Genomic DNA, 19,142 nt, shown 5'->3' with positions numbered 1-19,142 from the left:
ATTCTGTGACTACTTCAAAAGGTAAGAAAATCGAAAGATCGCTGGCAGTGGGTGTACACAGCCAGAAATAAGTCTGGCAGTGAAAGAGTTAAAGTTTAATTGCAATGTTGACTGAATTTGTAATAAGTTAGTTTGTGATGTGTATATGACTGTGTCATCACTCATCCACATACAGGACATTACAACCAGAGAAGATTGATGGAAGATCTATTATAGCGCCACCAGGAGGCCACACTAACTTACCTGACCTGGCGGAGACCTGTGCTCCAAGGAGCACTTTTTCTAGTTTCTGATGCATTTCATGTATAAATATATGCATTCATTTGTTTAATTGAAATCCCAAAGTGTTTGCAGCTAGTTGCATGAAGTGAGTCAGGTGAGTGTTTGTCACCTGAACCCTTTGAGACAGGCTGACCTGTTAATTATTAATGGCAATGGCATTGTTCTGCAACTGGTCAAGAAAGCCTTTACCTCTGGTTATATACACTGTATACTGGGCATGGGACGACATAAAAAGCAGGAAAGAAACTGGGATAGGATGCTGTAAAGGGGTTATTAAAAATGCCCGGAAACTGTTTTTCTTTTTAATACAATATTAAAAGGGGAAACTGTTTGTTGTCTGCTAGGTGTCAATTACTAACTTCTGTCTCTGACAGCATGCTGCTGACCCTGCAATTGGCTACATCAATATTTTACCATTTTAATACATTTACTATGATGCATACATGTATAGCTATAAATGAGCTGCCACTGCAATTTTCAGTCACACTCACAACAAACGCATCACAGTACAAACAGCCTTTGTAGCTCAGCTCATAGTAAAGTATAAATTAACAGTGGGATAATAGGCCCATCCCATATATTGGGAAATTGGAGGAAATTGGCTTTAATTTCCATTGTAGTGTCATTCTAAAAGAAATTAACGTGTTTTATTAGTAAAAGAATGCTATACTGGCCCAGTAAACTAACTAAATACAATGCTATGACATGCATGTGTGTATGTATGTATTATTAATAACTGTATAGGTTAATTCATAATTGCTTGCTATTATTATTTACCAAGGATATGAGTCATATTCTTGGTAATAATTTGACTGAATCTGAACCATGATCTGTCTGAACTCAAGCATGCAGATCATGGGACTCAATGCGTGTTGGATTTCATTGGTCGTTTTGAAGGCTCTGAAGTGTGATTGGTGCATGGGGTTGTCAATCACCAGCCAATGGCGTCTGATTGGTCTTCATCCGTTTCCGCATGATTAATGTTTCATTTATTCATTTATTGCACCAAGGATGCGTCAGTGACGTCAACGTCATGAGGAAGTACTCCAAAAAAAAGCACTTGCTTCCAAACTTTCAGCTCGAGACCAAATGATAAATTTGGGTCTCCCCGGACACAAACTTACAAAAATATGTTATGAATTAATACACTTATTTTAACATTAGTGGATGTTAGTGGAAGCTGCAACGTGCTCTCAGTTGCAGCTTGTAGATCTGCAATTCTCACTATTTCTTAAACTTAAAAAAAGGAGGGGAAATAATAGGGGACTGCTTTTTTTTTTAATTTTCAGAAATGACTTTGAATGTTTATTTTGTATTTTAGCTTGATTTATGTCTGCCTTTCTTTTTTTTCTGAAAAATAAAGGAAACATTGTTCGGGAACCAGTTTGTGACATCACTGACCTGACCTTGGCCACTATTCCAGCGTTATCTCCGGTCGCTCTCCTCCCCCCTATGGATGTGTTGAGCTAATCGGCTCGTTCAAGTCAACGCACGGATATACACCTGCAAGCTGGTTTCAGCCGCCGTCCTTCTCCCCGTCCTATCGTTTCATAATAGAATAGAATAGATCGATCGATCTTATATTTATTTACATAGAAACATGGACGACTTCGACATGCTCAGCGCCCCAGCGGCCCCGGCAGCAGGTAACGGCGTCGGGGGCTCCGAGGACGTGGACCCCGCCGCAGCCTTCCTGGCCCAGCAGGAGAGCGAGATCGCGGGCATCGAGAACGACGAGGGCTTCAGCATCCTGGACGGAGGAGAGGTGCCCCAGTCCCTGGACCTGGTGGATGGGGACAGCGGGGACACCATGGGTGAGCGCCGGAGACCACCGCCAGGGCAGGCCAGCTGTTGTAGTATAAATACAACATGATGATGACACAATACAATACACACATAAATAACGAATAAAAACGACACCAAAGCTCCTCGCTGAAGATAGCAGATCTACTAGCTCACAACGCGTCGCATTGTGATGCGGTGTGAGCTTGTAGATCTGCTATCTTCCAGCGATCGTTGATTGGGGATAGGGGCTCAAGTCAAGTGGCTTTTTTTAATCGAGACATTGACGCGACTGAACGACGCGTTTTTTTGTTTGTAATTTGATCCCTCATTTTGGTGGAAAGTGCGTCTTTTGGGGAGGGGGGGTAGGCGACACCACTCGATAGGGTCGTGCCATCCATCGCACCAGGCACGTACGATGTCGCTTGCCGACAAGAACTGATCTGCAAGTTATAACGTCAACGCGACGCATCGGCTCGTAGGATCAGTTTCGTGTCGTGTGACATGATGTGCGATGCCTACGTTACGCTACTATAATGTGGGCTTTGATCAGACAACGTTGCTTAGAAACTGATAACACAGATGACACAGTGTTGTCAACCAGGTGAGCTTTGCTACCCGTTAGCATGTTAGCCGAGGCTGGAGTCGGTGTGACTGTGCTAACATGCTAACGTCAGCTAGCTCAGGGGTTTCTCAAAGATTTTCATGTGTCACACAAGTACCACCAAATGTATATATATTATGACCCCACATTTTTAAATGGTTTTGTGCATGTCAGGGACCACCATAAGATAACATATTTTGTTGTTAGATTAGAATTAGATAGCACCACTAAGAATATAGGTGGCCAGGGGTGATAACAGTGGGGCTGAAACCATAATGGTCTTATGTTACTAAATACATTAAATGGTTCGTCATTTAGTTCAGTGGTTCTCAACCTGTGGGTTATGATTCTGAGGGGGTTCCCAGATGACAGTGAAGTGACAATTTAAGGACTTTTAAGACATTTGTAATACCTTTAAAAAATTAAGAAAAAAAAGAAAAGCCCTTTACTGCATCAAACATAATCAACAAACTATACTATAAAAACTGGCCAAATTGTCAAATAATGTAAGAAAGAGGCAACAATCACAACGCCTTACGTTTTTGAGCTTGTAGATCAGCTATTTTCTCAATATTTATCTCTGGAACCGAGTCAAACTAAATGTAATGCCTCAACTCTTACAATTCCAAGTGCTTGTCAGTGTGTGTGTGTGTGTGTGTGTGTGTGTGTGTGTGTGTGGGTGTGGGTGTGTGGGGGGGGGGTGGTCAGTTCAAATATGATCATTTTGGGGGTTCACGGCCTGAAAAGGTTGAGAACCACTGATTTAGCTGACCTACCACTGAGGTAGCTAGTGGAGAGAACAGGTTACCATGTTTGGTACATAATAACAACACTGCCTGCATTTTAAGAATGAATGGGAGTCAGCCAAGGTGCTGTCATTCATTGATTTGTAGCAACCTGCTTCTAACGCAGCAGCATAAGCATTAGTTGCAGCTAGCAGGCTATCTGTACTGCTGGAGGAAACTGATACTAGTCAGCGACCTTTGGCCGCACTTTATTGTCACATCACAAGTTGACACCGGGTATAAAAGAGAGGGTGGAATTATTTTTGTGCAAGGTGAGCTTCCCATGAATTGCAGTTATATTTTAAATATAGAATAAGAATAAGAGTGGAAGTAAAGAGTAATATCTTAATATCAAAACAAATCTAAAATGTATGTACAGTGTGTGTGGCAGGGTTCCACAGGCCCTTGCGCAAATAAACAATTTAGAAATAACACAAATAGCAGCAGATAACAAATGTGATATGCATAAAAGGTATGGCAATGTATCCACAGTCTTATCAGTCCCAGATTTGTCCATTTAAGCACGCTAAGCACTGTACCTTCAAGGAAGTGAGTTATTGTGAAACCATGTTGACCAGAAGTGCTGGCATGTCATATTTTAATTTATGGGTAATTGTTAGATGAAGAAATGGTATGAATCACAGTCACACATCCGTATTATGCAGCCATAGGCCTGCATAATATGCAATAGACACTGTTATCATGACCATCAGAGAAAACACAAACAAACAAGGGGCCAGCCCAGTGTCAGTATTCAAACAGGAAACCTCCAAGTTTAGTTTAAAAAGTCGATACATAAACATGGCATTTGTATCGAAACTTTGTATCATGGATGGGTCACTCGTATTAATGCTGGTGCTGGACAACAGGCATTAAAATAGGGTTTTGGGCTGCATACTTTTACAAACGGTAATGCAGTAAGTACAGTATTACAAAGGAAACTGAGTTGGCTTTCTGCCTGTTTCAAAAACCGACCCAGGTTTGAGCTTTCAAATGAGATATTATTTTACAATCATTTTTTGTTTAAATTTGTGACACGTTGAACCCAGAGTCTGCATTGCCAGTGAAAACAATTTGTCATGACACACCTGAAGGCAAAGTTGTAGTCATTTATTCACTATGTGTTTGTGAAGTGTGATGCTTCATGTTTCTAATCGATAATGAATACTGCTTTCCCTCCTTTCTAGATTCAGCTGTAAATGGAGAACTTCATGAGGTAATGCTTGGTTCCCTTGGATAACATTACTGTTCTCAAATGAGCAAATAAATGCCCAGCCATTCTATGTTCCCCCACTGTCGTCATAATACTGCATATCTATCTGCACATTTCTCCTGTTCCTTTGCTATTGAATGTAAATGCAAACACTTTGGGATAATATTTCATATTCTGTTAATCTGTTCTCATATTGTAGTGGTAAACAAATGCATTGTCTGCATTGACTATAAAGTTGCTAGTAGCATTGTGGCTGCCTCTGAATTGTATACTACTGTATATTTATTTAATATTCTACCTGTTTGAGAACTTGCTGTGTTAATATATATTTTTAATATTCATTCACTGCAATGCACCAACCTCACTGCAACAAATTCCTCACATGTGTGCTGACATTCCTTGCAAATTAAATGGCTCTTATTCTAAACTAATTCAGATTGTTTTCAGTAAGACATTTCCTTGTTTTTTTCTTTCTTTTCCTTAAAGCTTGCAACATTCACATTAAGGTGTAAAACTTTGAATGTTGTTGTTGTACTATACTTTTTAAGTTCCAAATTGCTGACGGGATAGTAGGAGTAGAAGGGAAAACAAATGCCAAGTCATCTCTCTGTAACAATCGACTGTTAGAATGTTTGAATCTCTGGCTGGTCAAACATCCTCTTTCCTGTGTTGTCATCCTTTCACTGCTGTCTTTTGCACTGTCAGGGCTTTTACAGAAGCTTAGTTTATACTAGTCTAGGCTTGATATGGGTATGGTTGAAGTAATAGTTAAAGTAGCAAATCTAATGTGGGTCTTTTTTTAATGTTCTATTAATTTGATTCAGGAAAGTGTCTGTTTGAGTGACCAAGTGACTGGCTGAGTAAAAACAAACCCCCTCATATAGCGTTCAGTTGGTGTGGCCTTAAACAAATCAATTTAGAAACATTTTGCAAGCAGAAGATACACAACCCATTGTGTCATTTTATGAGAAAATCTATTTTTTTCGAAGAGTTCATTAGTCAGAGAAAGAGATGTATTTGAGTTAGAGAGGAGAGATGAAGTCATCTTTGTGTTGAAGAGGCAAATTGTTCTCACACTGTTGAAGAAGAAGGAAAAAAACAACCTTGACGGTAATTTACTGAAATGCGGGTCTGTCGTTGTCTCTAATTTTGTTAATTAGGCGAGCAACGGTCCATCAGATGCCTACGCAGCGATCTCCACTGCTGACAGGCTGCAGGCTGAACCAGAGAGCCTTCGCAAGTGGAGAGAGGAGCAGAGAGATAGGCTGGAGGCACTAGGTAAGCACTCCGCATTAGACTTCTATAGACAAACTGACAACATGAACAATTATTGTGGCATGAACTTTCCAACCCATAGGAAAGAATACCCTGGATACCATAATAAGCCTTGTTGGTCATCTGTAAGCTTAGCTAGCCAACCAGCCACCATGTCCTGTCTTAACCAACCTCTCCTCCCCAGTTTCAACCAACCTCCCCTGTCCTTTCTTAACCCATTAAGACCTGGAACTGTGTCATTTTTAGATTTGAGCTAAAAAGCATTATTTTACACTTTGGGCTATTCAAAAATAGCAGATCTACAAGCTCGTAGCGCGGCACCGAGTGCCGCGCTACGAGCTTGTAGATCTGCTATTTTTGAAAAATCGTGAAAATGTGTGCAAATCTTCTGAATATATATATTTTTAAAGCGAACATTTTTAACTCAAATCTTTGCTTCTGGGGGGTCCCTGGAACAAAATATTTTGATGGGGGTCCGCGGCCAAAAACATATCATTTTGGGGGTCCTTGACATGAAAAAGATTGAGCACCACTGATATAGAAACATACGTTTTTCAGATTATTGTTGAGATTTAGGAGACATGTAGAATCGGCTTCAGGTCTCAATGGGTTAATCAACCTCCTCTTTTTCTTGTTTAACCAACCTCTCCTGTCGCCTGTCCCCCCTCATCCGTGCCCAGATGCCAACTCCCGTCAGCAGGAGGCGGAGTGGAAGGAGAAGGCCAAGGTGGAGCTTGAAGAGTGGCACACCAGACAGAACGAGCAGCTCGAGAAGACCAAAGTCAACAACAGGTACTGCCTTCACACTGAACAGGAATACATGAATTGGCAGTATGTTCCACTTGATGTAAACTGTACAGTGCAGGAGGAACACTTAGCAAGTACAAAACAAATACATGGTGAACACGTTGGGGAAGATTAAAATATACAGTATACAAATGTATACACAAAAATACCTATTCTGATATGTGTGTGTACAAATGTGCGACGATACAGTCAATGCATTGTAGAATATAATGTAATGTACTTAAAATAATACAGCTGTGTAATAATCAGCGCATTATAATTGATACATTGTAGTGGAATTTGACACAGGATAACTGTAAATAAGTACAGGCAAATAATATCAAGATATTCTTTTTAGTTGAAATACTCACAAATGACCCTGCTGAGAAGGCGATCTGTGAGTTGCCAGGAGGAATGGAAATGAATTAGTAACAGAATTTCCTCTTCCTCATTCAATAGTGGCACAACACCAGAACATGATATGAGGAAACGTGAAAGAATTATGAAGCACAACAAACTTTATCCTAATGCTTTGAGTCTTTATTCATTATAATACAGTTTCCAAGTATGGCTATAGCGCTATAATCTGCCGCAGCGGAACCAAAACTACAATTACCCCCAAGCATCACAGCAGTATAAAATTAATTGTTATTCAGGTGAAAGTGAAACAAATTACCAAGGTGGACAGATATGTGGGTTGCAAGGGGTAATGGGAATGAATTAATAACATCGTATCCATAGTGGAACAGCACCACCAGAAATGTTTGCTGTTCTAAGAGAAAATGTGAAAGCATCATTTATCTGAATCCCCCTATGATGAAGCACAGCCAACTGTTAGTCCTAATCATGTTATGAGTCTGTTTTGATTATAATGCCGTTTCTAAAGATGCTTATACTGTAGCACTTTAATCTGCACTAGAATCATCATTCAGGAACAAACAAAGACTGAGAACTACAGTCAACCCCAAGCACCGCTACAGTGTAAAAAGTAATTCCGGTGCTCCTGAAAGGCATGTAAAGGTGAAACAAATTGTCTACGAACAAGTTAGTATCATAATAGATTTGTATCATACACAGTAGTAGGTAGGTACTAGAGGTCAACTTTGCTCATTAGATCTTTAATAAATATTAATGGATGTGACTGCTGATTACGCAATTTAATATAAATGATTGTAAATAATGGCTTTGTTGAAGGTTTGAGGGAGCGGTTTCCCAATAATTCTTTGCAGACTATGCAGTCTCAGCAGTACATGCAGCTTTTGATTAGGAAAAGCAATTGTGGGCACTTAGCAAATACCGATTGATTCCTGTCTTCTATGCATTGGTTTTAGAGATGTGAAGTTTCCATTAAGAAATTGTACTAAAGTAATTTCATCATTCATCACACATAATTCAGCTTCTAGTTAATGACTCTCGTATATGCCGCCTTCACTGCTCCTTCCATACTTGGGAGAGATTATTGTGAAGCTTTTGACTGCCCTTGCTTTGCATCAGGTCCAAACCAGTGTGGCTGCAAGTTATTAATCATAATTACCTGATATACACTTTGCCGCCGCTCCAAAAACAACAAGCTCAAGCTTGTAGATCGGCTATTCAGGGTCCCCACGGTCATGAAATTCCTGGAAATATTTTGAAATTAAAAAAAAAAAAATCCAGTACTGGAAAAGGTTTGAAATTGATCAAACTTCATCAAAGGTCCTGGAATTTATCAAGGGTCCTGGAAAAATATTTGGCTATGCATTGCTTTTGGCTATTGTTTTTGTTAAAACAACACATTTTCATAAACATGAATAATATTACACAAAATATGTAACATAAGTAGTTTTTCGCCGAACGGGCTGTGTGACGGCAGCCTAATGTATGTCTCAAACCTTATTTTTGCTACACTGCCTATCTTTGGGCATTCTACATAGGAGTAAGAGACACATTATTGCGCCGAATGATTGTCATATAGGCCTGGAAATTGGGCTAAACATTCTGGAAAAGTTTTGGAAAAGTTTTGGAAATTCATTGCTAAAAATGTGTGGGGACCCTGGCTATTTACGGCGTGCCAAACCCACATGCAACTAAGCAAGCATACATCAAGCCAAGGACTGTAATTGACTTCCTCTGATCTTGATAGCTATTTGCTGCTTTAATAGTTGTCCTTGAGCTTAACACTTCCTCATTAGCTGTCATGACAACCAAGGTCACTGGGAGGACAGAACTGTTAGAATGGGCAGTTTGGATGTATACAGTAGTACAACACTGTCCTCCACATGCCACATTTACATTTACTCCATAATATTACAACAACACGGTCTGTCTGGGAAATGATATTTGAGGATTTAATCATCAGTTTTTAAATACTCTTTATTTGTGTATAAATGAGAGTGGTCCATGGTGGGCGGCTACGCACAGATCTTACATTACTGTAAATGACAAATGGTATTCAACATTTCAATATCTGTAAGCCTATTATTGAAAAAAATATGTTGCTTCATAATTGCTTTTTTCCTGTGCAAAATTGCGTTAATATTCTTCAAAACCCCACAATCGGTCAACGTTTAACTTGCCTAACACTTGATCCAGGTCTTGAAAGTAACATGGTAAAACGGCAAGAGCCAGAATGCTCTACTGAATGGATTGATTGCTCCTTGGTTCACTGTAGGAGACAGCAGATACAGGATGGAGACAGGCAGACAGCCACATGATGGCATAGAACCACTTATTAATAATGTACCAGATCCTCAGTAACATCCAGGATGTTGGTGTATTGGAGATTGTGTGGAAGAAAATACTCAAATGGGACGGGACTGACAACATTGCAACAATTTCTTTCTTTAAAAAGAAAAAGATGATTTTACTATGTATGAAGCGCCTAATTTTCTCACCATGTCAACTTCTGTGGCATTTCTCTGACCTTGCTCTAAATTTCCGCAAGGTAAATGTATTTGTTTAAAGACCTTTATTCATGCTGACTCCTGACAAAATATTAGGATTAGCAACTAACAATACGATACTTGACACATCATTTTTTTAAAGAGGGCTACAACATTACCTAATAAGACTGGTGTAACAAATGCTTTATTCAGAAGTCAAAACTACAATATTTATTTAAAGAAAATGCACTCCAGAGAATGACAATAGGCGAGGGAGTACAGAGCCATATAAGGAAAGAGTACTACCAGCTACTTTGCTGGGAGCTATTAGCCTGGCTAGCGCAACTCTGGGACTGCATCCAGAGTGTGGGAGGACTCCTTTGATCTTGTTATCACAATCACATTATATAAAGAATGGACTGCCTTTGTTTTCCTACACTGGTAGGATATCCCCATTTTGAAGCTAACAAATCATGATCTATGTATCACCTCATGAAACCATAGTGCCACATGTCATTCTTCTATTAACTAAAGTCTAATTCATACCTTGTCGCACGGCTGCTTCGTCCGACGAAAAAATGCTGTATTTCAACTGGAAGAATTGCCAATATGAGTCATGTCAGCATTTTTTCCTTCAGTTGAAAATAACGGTATGACCTACACAGAATTGCGATGGAGTGTTAATTAAATAATTAATTATTTAAGCCTAGTAGCCACCTGTTTGTATTTCCACCAGTTTTTTAGGCAGGAGAGGGGCATCGTTGTCCATTCAAAATATTAGAACAGAATATTGAAGAATGAATAGAGCCTACCCCGGACCTATACAGCTGGCTGACTGAGTACCATGCAGTTGGCGTTAAGCCTGATTTATACTTAATCATGCGCTGATGTTGCATGCCGATGTCGTCGCATCACGACGCATTGAGAGATGGTAGATATTTTCAGCAGACAGAGTATGCATTATGCACTAGCCAACTAGGGAAGTATAGCCTATGAATATGAACTCAAACATAAATGACATAAACGTTGATGCTTCGCATTAGCGTGTTATTAACTTGAAGATGAGTGAGATGGATAGATACACATTTATTGATCTTGCGAGAGAAACACATTTCATTCACCGCAGTAAGAAACGCAGGATAGATGCAGGTACTGTATAAGCTTCAGGAAGTATTATCGTACAGTAGTAGAAACGGTCTACAGAATACCAAAAAGATTATTTCTGTCCGTATAAATGAGACTTAAACCTTCCATTATGTATCAGCAAGGGTGGATGCTCTGATAACCCAGCTTTGTATTCTCATGTTGACCTGTGTTGTCTTCCTCCTCCTGTTCTTTTACCACTGTCTCTCTTCTCTCCTGCCTTCTCGCTGCTCTGTCATTCGCTGCTCTGGACGCTCTGGATGTTTGTCCAGGGTGCTGGACGAAGACTTCTACAAGCAGCCCTTCTCTGATCTCATTGGTTATGTGTATGTTGCTCCAACTAACATCCTCCTCCCTTCCGGTTTCCTCGTTTCCTTTATTTCTGCTACGTTCCACACTTCCTCATCCGACCTTTGACCCTTCATCTTCTCAGTGCCCCACCCAGCCCCACCCCCCACCCGTGCTCAAACAAGTCCTTTCCCCACCATATTAATGAATTTGTATTCTTTTAGTTCCTTTATTTTGGTGTTGTTGATTGCGTGGATGCTTAACAAATCTCAAAAGGTGTCAGGTTTATTATTATTATTATTTTTGACTGCGCATTCAGTATAGGCATGTTTACATTTTTTATTGATTTACATTTTTAATGGTTTTCTACAGCGAATGAATGCACGTCACCACGTGTCCATGGTCCCTGAGCTCCCCTGTTGCTCACTGACATTAGAATTAATTTTGATTCTGTTATTGCCGTGCCCACGTTGATTTGCTCCCACTGTCCCACTTTGTTTTAATTTTCACGTCACGCCAAACCCATTTCGCTCAACCTTCAATGACCTTTTGTGTTTTCTAACACTGAACCACTTGCCTGAATGTTAGTATGAACTGTCACAGAAACCGTAGTATATTTGGGGTTTAGTCTCACAATTGAATGAATTCCCTTAACGAGTTATTCTACTCAGTCTTTTATGCTACTAGAACTTTGCCTGTAGGTCTGTTGGAAGCAATTGTGTATCCAGCTGGAGCAGATGTTACTATCACTCAAGCCTATTTTACTTAGTTGCACGCAAAAAGGAGTGTGAGTTTGTAAATTGGCTATTTTTCCTCGACGCTTTTTGGACTAATGTGTGGTAGACAGATTTGTGTAGGGCACCATCTTAGACTGTTCTTTTTGTGTAGTTGACAGATATAACTCCCTTGGGTAGTCCTGATTTGAATAGTATACAATGTGCAGTGTAGGCAGTGTTCCTCGAGACCTACTTCCTTCCTCGGAATCTGTGTTTGAGTGCATTTTCACTGTGTGTGAGCGCACACACACACACACACACACACACACACACACTGCTTCTTCACTGATGTTGGGTAAACGTAGTTACAGAACACAGCCTATATTTAAACATATATCTACATTGAATGAGAGTGATTATACAACTGCATAGCTCCACAATTTAAGGACATCAAACAAACAAACAAAAAATAAAGCAAAACCAAAAAAATCACAACGCCATGAGACAAAAAAATGCCCAACTTAGAATATAATATCACACACTGCACATAGAGTAATTACGAGAGATATGTCTCATTGGCCAAATTCATACACTTTTGCCCGACAGGTTTTTCACCCAGCTCTTGGGAGTGGTATGGACATGTGTATTATTATAATATCCTCTCTTCAGTCCCATTTTCTTTTTTTGTGTATAGTACCATATGAAGCATGACAATGATGATTCAAATAATAATAATTGATCATAATACAGGACAATAAAGGGTTTTATGAGCATCGCTTACCGTTCCATGGATACACAAATGCTCCAACCCGTGGTTTGTGCTTTAAGTAGAATGTTAGCTGCTGTCTAGCTACTGCATTCCAAAAGAATGACATGCTAATGTTGCCTAGCTAGCCAGCGTAGCCTTAGCAATGCAGCCTTTAGTTTTGCCATTGGGTTCTATAAAACATTTCTTGCAGGCGCCGGGCGGCATTGTGGTGTTCACACAAAGTTATTTTGTTTGTTACCCAAAGTTTTAGTTTTATACATTTTATTTTCCAAAGAAGAGACCTGAGTCTTTACGAATAGAAGTCATGTGTTAACCACTTAAGCCCTACATACATATTTGTACCATGAATAGATTACTTTTTGACTATAGTGACTCAAAATAGGGACACCAGGTTGAATGTGGTTAAGGATAAAATTGTGTATTTTCATTTGCATTGTATTTGACTGTGAGCACCAGATGTACTAGTCAACCATGTTAATATATATACATTCTTAGTTTTTATGTTAAGGCCTTTGCACACACAGTACAAGTTCTTTTGCAACAAAAAAAAACTGACAACCAAGTTCGATTCCTGCATTGTTTGGGGCTGTGTTAAAAGCCGATAGACCAATACAATTGGCATTGATTGGACTCTCTGTGCAAGAGCCTTTAGGTCTGGTAGAGTGTTCTTTGTGTGCACACCTCACTGCTTAATTTGACCTTTTTTTTTGGCGGTTTGGTCCAGTGGCTCAAGGTCTCATTCAATATTACCAATGCAGAACAGAATCCCACTGCATAAGTGTTGGTCTGAATGTGTCACTTTGGTCCTCGTTGTGACAAAAGAATGGCTCAGGGCAGTGTGTGTAGGAGTGTTCCTTGAGTCCTCTTACCCGACCAATGGCATCACACAAAAGGCTGCCCGCGCTAAGCACCTATTTACCAGTGTGCAGGACTATTGAGCACTTTGGGGACGTGAAACACAGCTTTAGAAAGACTTTGAATGAGATGTCGCTTTTGCATGCTGGCTTTTGTCATCTGCATTGAGCTCATTTTTGTTGTATTTCATTTCTTCCCCCTCCCCGTTCTATCTCTTCTATATTCTGACTTGTGAAACTGATTCTCCCTGTTTTCTTTTCCTATGCACCTTAAAGCACACACATTAACCATCCTTGCTACCGCCTAGACCAGTTAAGTAAAAATATAAAACCCCAGAACGTCCAAAATAAAAAAAAATCTCTATTCTTTGTTAGGTGACGGATAACAGTTGTTGCCTGTATTAGATTAAGAACTAGTTATCCCAGATAGTTCGTGTTAGTTGTTTAGTTAAGTAGCATGTAGCTAGATCCACTGCCTAAGTATGAGCTGGTTGTAATCTCCCCCTGTGATGTGGTGGTCCTGCTAGTGCTAGTCCTGTGTGTATTTGTAGTTGGATGTGATCGTGAATGTTCATTGGCTTCTCATCCCCATCTTGCTGTGTGTATTGTGTATTATCAGTAGATGGGTTTGGGATGAGGGGTGGACGGGTTGGTGGATGTGTATTGTTTATTATCTTAACGCTAAGCTACTTGAAAAGATCCATGGCAGTGGAATTGTTTTCTCTTTATGGGCGGGGTGAGGGATCAGGTATGTTACGCCATAATCTGTGGCTCGCATCTCAAAATGTTTTTGTGTTTTGTGGTACCGTACCATTTTAAAAGAAACTTCTGTTTTTGTTTTCAGTTGTCCTTGTTTTATTGTATTTTCATTTCTGGGATGTGTGTGTGTGTGTGGTAAGCCCTCTGTATTAAAAGGTCCCTTTTTGGTTTGGTAGATTGGTTAAGAATCCATTGGTTAGTCCCAAATCAAAGCGATAACGTTTGAAATGTTTCCCCAGTCTTTGCTGCATTTCAAAATGGCCTGCTTCTTCAGCTGCAGCAAAATGCATGGCAAAGCCTGTAGGCTTTAGTAGTTTTGGGCTTGGTTAAAAAAAATAAAAAATAACGACAACAGAACTTGCCTCAGTTGGTCCTTTTCAAACGAGGACTAGCGTTCCGGGAGACCACATGGAAGCTATGGGACCAAAGGGCAAGTTAAAGGTCAAACGACCCCCCCCCCAGTTCTGCACAGAACTGCATTTTTTAACCAACCAAAATGCTGAACAATCCTATTTGTTTTCAAGTTTGATTTATTATTATTTGATTTGATTTGATAGGAATGTCATATGACTCCATCCCCCTGATTGTTGGTCATCAGAGACAGTCCAGCAGGTGACTGTCTGCTGTGGTGTGTAGAGGGCCGGGCGAGGGGGCATGCCACAGGGGATGAGTCTCATATAGTTAGTGGATGGCTACAGATAGATGGATGTTTCTCTCTGTGTGGTCAGACTGTTGTTGCCCTGAGGAAGACTCCGCTGAAGCAACAACACCGTTTTCCTGCTCACAGTGGCTGGCTGATCAATATTAAGTTCAACAATAAAAAACGAAATTGATTTAAAATATCAAAGTGCACAATCTAGGATCTTGCTCCATTTGTAGATCCCCTAACCTTATGGTGTTGAAATAGTTTAAGCTCATTCGAGCGTATTCTTGCCAAAACACACTTATTTTAACACACTGTTCTTATCTCGGCTGGGATTTTGACGTCCCCTTGAGTATGACATAAGGGCAAAATGGCCACCGTGTGTGAAATATGATCAGCTGGATGGTTGTTGTTGACCGGCAGATGACCTCCTCAGCCGTCTACATGTTGCTATCTGTGTCTTACCCATCTACCCCTCCCCCCGCTAATACTCTTTCTCCTCTCCCTTCCTCTCCTCCTCCTCCTCCTCCTCCTCCTCATGTTTAGGGCGGCCGAGGAGGCCATGGTTTCAGACCTGGACGAGAGCAACCCGGGGACGGAGTGGGAGCGCGTGGCGCGGCTCTGCGACTTCAACCCCAAGTCCAGCAAGCAGGCCAAAGACGTGTCGCGCATGCGCTCTGTGCTCATCTCACTGAAGCAGTCTCCGCTGGTCCGCTAGGCAGGGCCGTCATTCCATATCCTAAGTATTCCTACATACCAACAGACCCCTACCCCCCCCCCTCCCATCTACCTGTCTACCTGTCTCCTGCTGTCTGAAATCTGCAGACACAAGGGGGCCTCGACGCGACATCTGTCTATATCCCATAACCATGTACCTCCCTGTTCTGTGTCCTAGTGTAATGTTATGAGCTCCATTGTGTCTCCTTTTTCCTCGTACTGTAGTAGAGAATAGCCTCGAAGCCCCAACTCTCCAGCTGTTGGTCCTCTGAATGTTTTGTGTTTTTGTTTGCAGGTCTTCCACAGACCAATAAGAACCCTGTAGCTCCTATAGGCTCTGCGCATCACTGTAGTCCCGGGTTTCCAGAAGGTGGCTTAAGTCCTGTATACTTTGTCGTACGATGAATAGTGAAAATAGCCGATCTACTTGCTCAAAACGCATTGCGATGCGGTGCGTTGCGAGCTTGTAGATCTGTTTTTTCGCTGACATGACATGCCTAAAATAGGGACGCCACGTTTAAAGTGGTATTATATGGGGAGATGTTGCTGCGCCAATCAAGCGAAGCTATGGTGATGAAGGTGATGGCACCTTCTGGGAAACCCGGGACGACAGTTCTACACACTACAGAGCCGTTTCCCCTCCCGTTTAACCTTTTGTCGTCGCCACAGACCCCTAGTGTTAGAGATGTTTGGGGTCTGAGCTTTTGTGCGTTAACATATCAGAGGTTAAAAGTGGAGAGTTGGGACACTAAAAGGGAAGGCTTGATGATGGTTTTGATGCTAGGCGATTCCCTGGAACGACACTGCAAAGACGCCTCGCTGGGCAGTTGAGCGCTATCGCTACCAAGATACTGTGCTCTCACCCGTCACCTTTCAACCCCCTCTATACCAGTGGTTCTCAAACTCTCTTCATTTCAAGGACCTCCATAACTCTTGAGAGTTTACACATTTGTACACTCTCAGAGTTGCAGACCTGTAAGTGTCCATTTGGAACACCCTCATGGACCCCTGAGGGTCCCTGGACCCTACTTTGAGAACCATTGCTCTACACTGACCAATGAGCATCCGTCGATGATGTAGCTGGTTGTTCCTTGCCTCATCTTCTCCCGACCCTTCACCGCCTCATCTATTTTTGCTCAACAAATCAAAAATAGACACGTTTATTTTTATTTTCCATTGCTGTTCTTTTTACGGACCAAATTATGAAACAAAGATAACCCAAGTTTAGTGAGTGTACTTTGAACCATGTAATGCCGACTTGTGGCGTATATATAGTGTTAAAACTTTCAATCTATGCATTTCCTTTTGAAAAAAAAACTCCCACTACTGTTATCGGTCAGGAAGTGAACAAAAGTCCAGACATTACAATTAATGTGACCTTGTTTGTATGTGTGTTTAAACAATGATATGTGTGTGCGTGTGTGTACTCTATATGCGTGTACCTATGTACATATACAGAGGGCAATATATATAAATACAGTATACAAAAACAAAACACGTTTATGTCATGAGGATTAGACAAATTGTGGTTTTAAAGAGAACTAGCCGTTAGCCAACTGTTGCTTGCTCATGCGTGTTCATTGTCCATTTGATTTAATTGATATCAGTAAAAAGTGAATGAAACTTGAATTTGTGTCATTCTTTTTATAATTCATGATTGGGGTTTTACCTACGGCCATTGAAGACAATACGATTGGATAGATAATACTGAACTATTAGCCTACATCTGTCTCCTGTATTATCATTGTCAATAATGTGCTCTTTTGTACCATTACTTTGCATTCTGTCTTTAGATGTAGAGCGCAGACGGGCTTTGTTTGTGGGTGAGAATTTAATTAGGTGCTTCATGAGAAATATCACACCGCCCCCATCATCCATCAGTTGAGTACTAAGCATCAGATGCATAACTTACATTTTATTTACATTTTTAGGTGTTAAGGTTTGCCCATTTTCGCCCATTTATAAGTGTATTGCACTCGGAAACAAAAAACACCAACCTTTTCACATGCATAATGACCCTACAGTACATTATAAACTGGGGTATTAATCAATATACAATAAAGTTTATAAAAGACTACAGTATAAATCCAACGAAAGGATGATTCAGCCTTGATGCAGATTTTAATTACATTTAGTAGTAGTAGTAGTAACAGAGAAATTGTTTACATTTGTAGACCTGCAATAGAGGGCACTTCACTTCACTAGTCTCTGTCCCCTGGCTCAAAAGCTCATTCATGTTACTATAGAGTCTTATGATAAACTTTAGATAACATCAAAGTGCTAGTCTGAGTTTGTGCTGCAAAATGAAACTTTGTAACTTCGATATTAGCATTGTTGTTGACTGGTTCATTTGCAGTTGGGTCGATGTCCTCACAGGAAGATTCGTGAACTTCATGAGAGAATACAGAAAGGTTGAAGGTTTCTGGTTTCCAGTGCTAGAGAAGATAATCAAAACATCTTGTGATTTGATAGCATAGTGTTATGAAAGAGATAAATGTGTACAATACAAACTCAGTGACAGTCATGACAAACCTGCAGATGTAAATCTATAGTACTTTTAAACAGTCAGTTACCCCCAAATCAATCTTTAAACCAAACATCAAACCAACCAACCAACCGATTCACGTTTCAGACAAAAATAGGATGCAGAAGAACACAAAGGTTTGTTATCAAGACTTTATTAAAACCATTAACACAAATAAGTAAATGTAACAAAACGTATTATGAATCGGTGACGTAGGGGAGTGCATGATTGAATTGGGAACCAATTGAATGATAAATCTTACAAACAGAAGCCAGGAGCACAATGGGAGAGCTACAGTAAGGGAGAGTACGTAAGTATGAATGAATGTGTTCATTGTAAGGTCATACTCTTCATGGGTGATGTGGTACTATAGATGGTGTCATGACATCATAGACTTGATTGTGATCCATAGTGGCTGGTTGGAGGCTCTGATAGATGGAGTCTTGACCTGTGATCTGACAAGTAGCGCCTGATTGGATGTTCTGATAGATGGAGTCTGGACCTGTGGTCTGACAAATATAGGGAAGAGGACAGTTTAATTGGTCCAAGTACATTTGCACATACCCGGAATTTGTCCTCTGCATTTAAGTCATCCTAACTGTCTGCAGTGGGAAGCTACTGATCAGCGTCCAGGGAACAGTCAGTGGTTCAGTGTCTTGCTAAAGGACTCTTAGGACGTGATGCTAGGAGGAGCTGGGATCAAACCATAAACCTACCTCCTGAGCTACTGCCATTGCTAATATATGTGCTTTTAAAAGTAGGAAACCATGGACAGAGCAAGCAAACAGGTTAAAGGGATAGTTCACCCCCAAAATGCCTTTTTTTCCTATTGATTATTAGTCACCCCATGGAGACTTGAATTCATGGATATTTCTTTGTTTTTGTTGCCAATAATTTGATGACCGGCAGCGGTTCCGGTAGGAGACACAAGAGTCTGCTTTGTGTCTCCTACCGGAACCGCTGCCTACCGGTCTGCTGGTCATTAAATGATTGGCTTAGGAATGCGACAAAAACAAAAAAATATCCATGAATTCAAGTCTCTAATTCAAGTCTATATTAAGCAGTGCAGCATCAACACATTTCAACAAAACAACAACACAGAAAATATACAGTGAAAACAACACATAATTTACACCGTCCA

The 19,142-nt window shown here is 40.6% G+C and overlaps 1 protein-coding gene across 1 annotated transcript; it reads left to right on the top strand.

The window, feature by feature from the left end:
* The first annotated feature begins 1,735 nt into the window (after positions 1-1,735).
* clta (clathrin, light chain A) lies at positions 1,736-17,106 on the top strand. The gene is made up of 5 exons (XM_084068796.1): positions 1,736-2,096; positions 4,641-4,669; positions 5,827-5,944; positions 6,622-6,733; positions 15,307-17,106. Exons 1-5 carry the CDS (start codon positions 1,883-1,885, stop codon positions 15,476-15,478), a joined length of 645 nt encoding a protein of 214 aa, XP_083924922.1. The 5' UTR covers positions 1,736-1,882; the 3' UTR covers positions 15,479-17,106.
* The last annotated feature ends 2,036 nt before the right edge of the window (positions 17,107-19,142 follow it).

Source organism: Gymnoscopelus microlampas (genome assembly GCF_963454915.1).
Source record: "Gymnoscopelus microlampas genome assembly, chromosome: 2".
Classification (NCBI taxonomy): Eukaryota; Metazoa; Chordata; class Actinopteri; order Myctophiformes; family Myctophidae; genus Gymnoscopelus; species Gymnoscopelus microlampas.
This window is presented reverse-complemented; position numbering and strand designations above follow the sequence as displayed.

Coding starts and splice junctions, on each gene's coding strand:
- clta (XM_084068796.1), top strand. CDS start 1,883: ATGGACGACTTCGACATGCTCAGCGCCCCAGCGGCCCCGGCAGCAGGT. Junction 4,670..5,826: donor TAAATGGAGAACTTCATGAG/GTAATGCTTGGT, acceptor TTTGTTAATTAG/GCGAGCAACGGTCCATCAGA. Junction 5,945..6,621: donor AGATAGGCTGGAGGCACTAG/GTAAGCACTCCG, acceptor ATCCGTGCCCAG/ATGCCAACTCCCGTCAGCAG.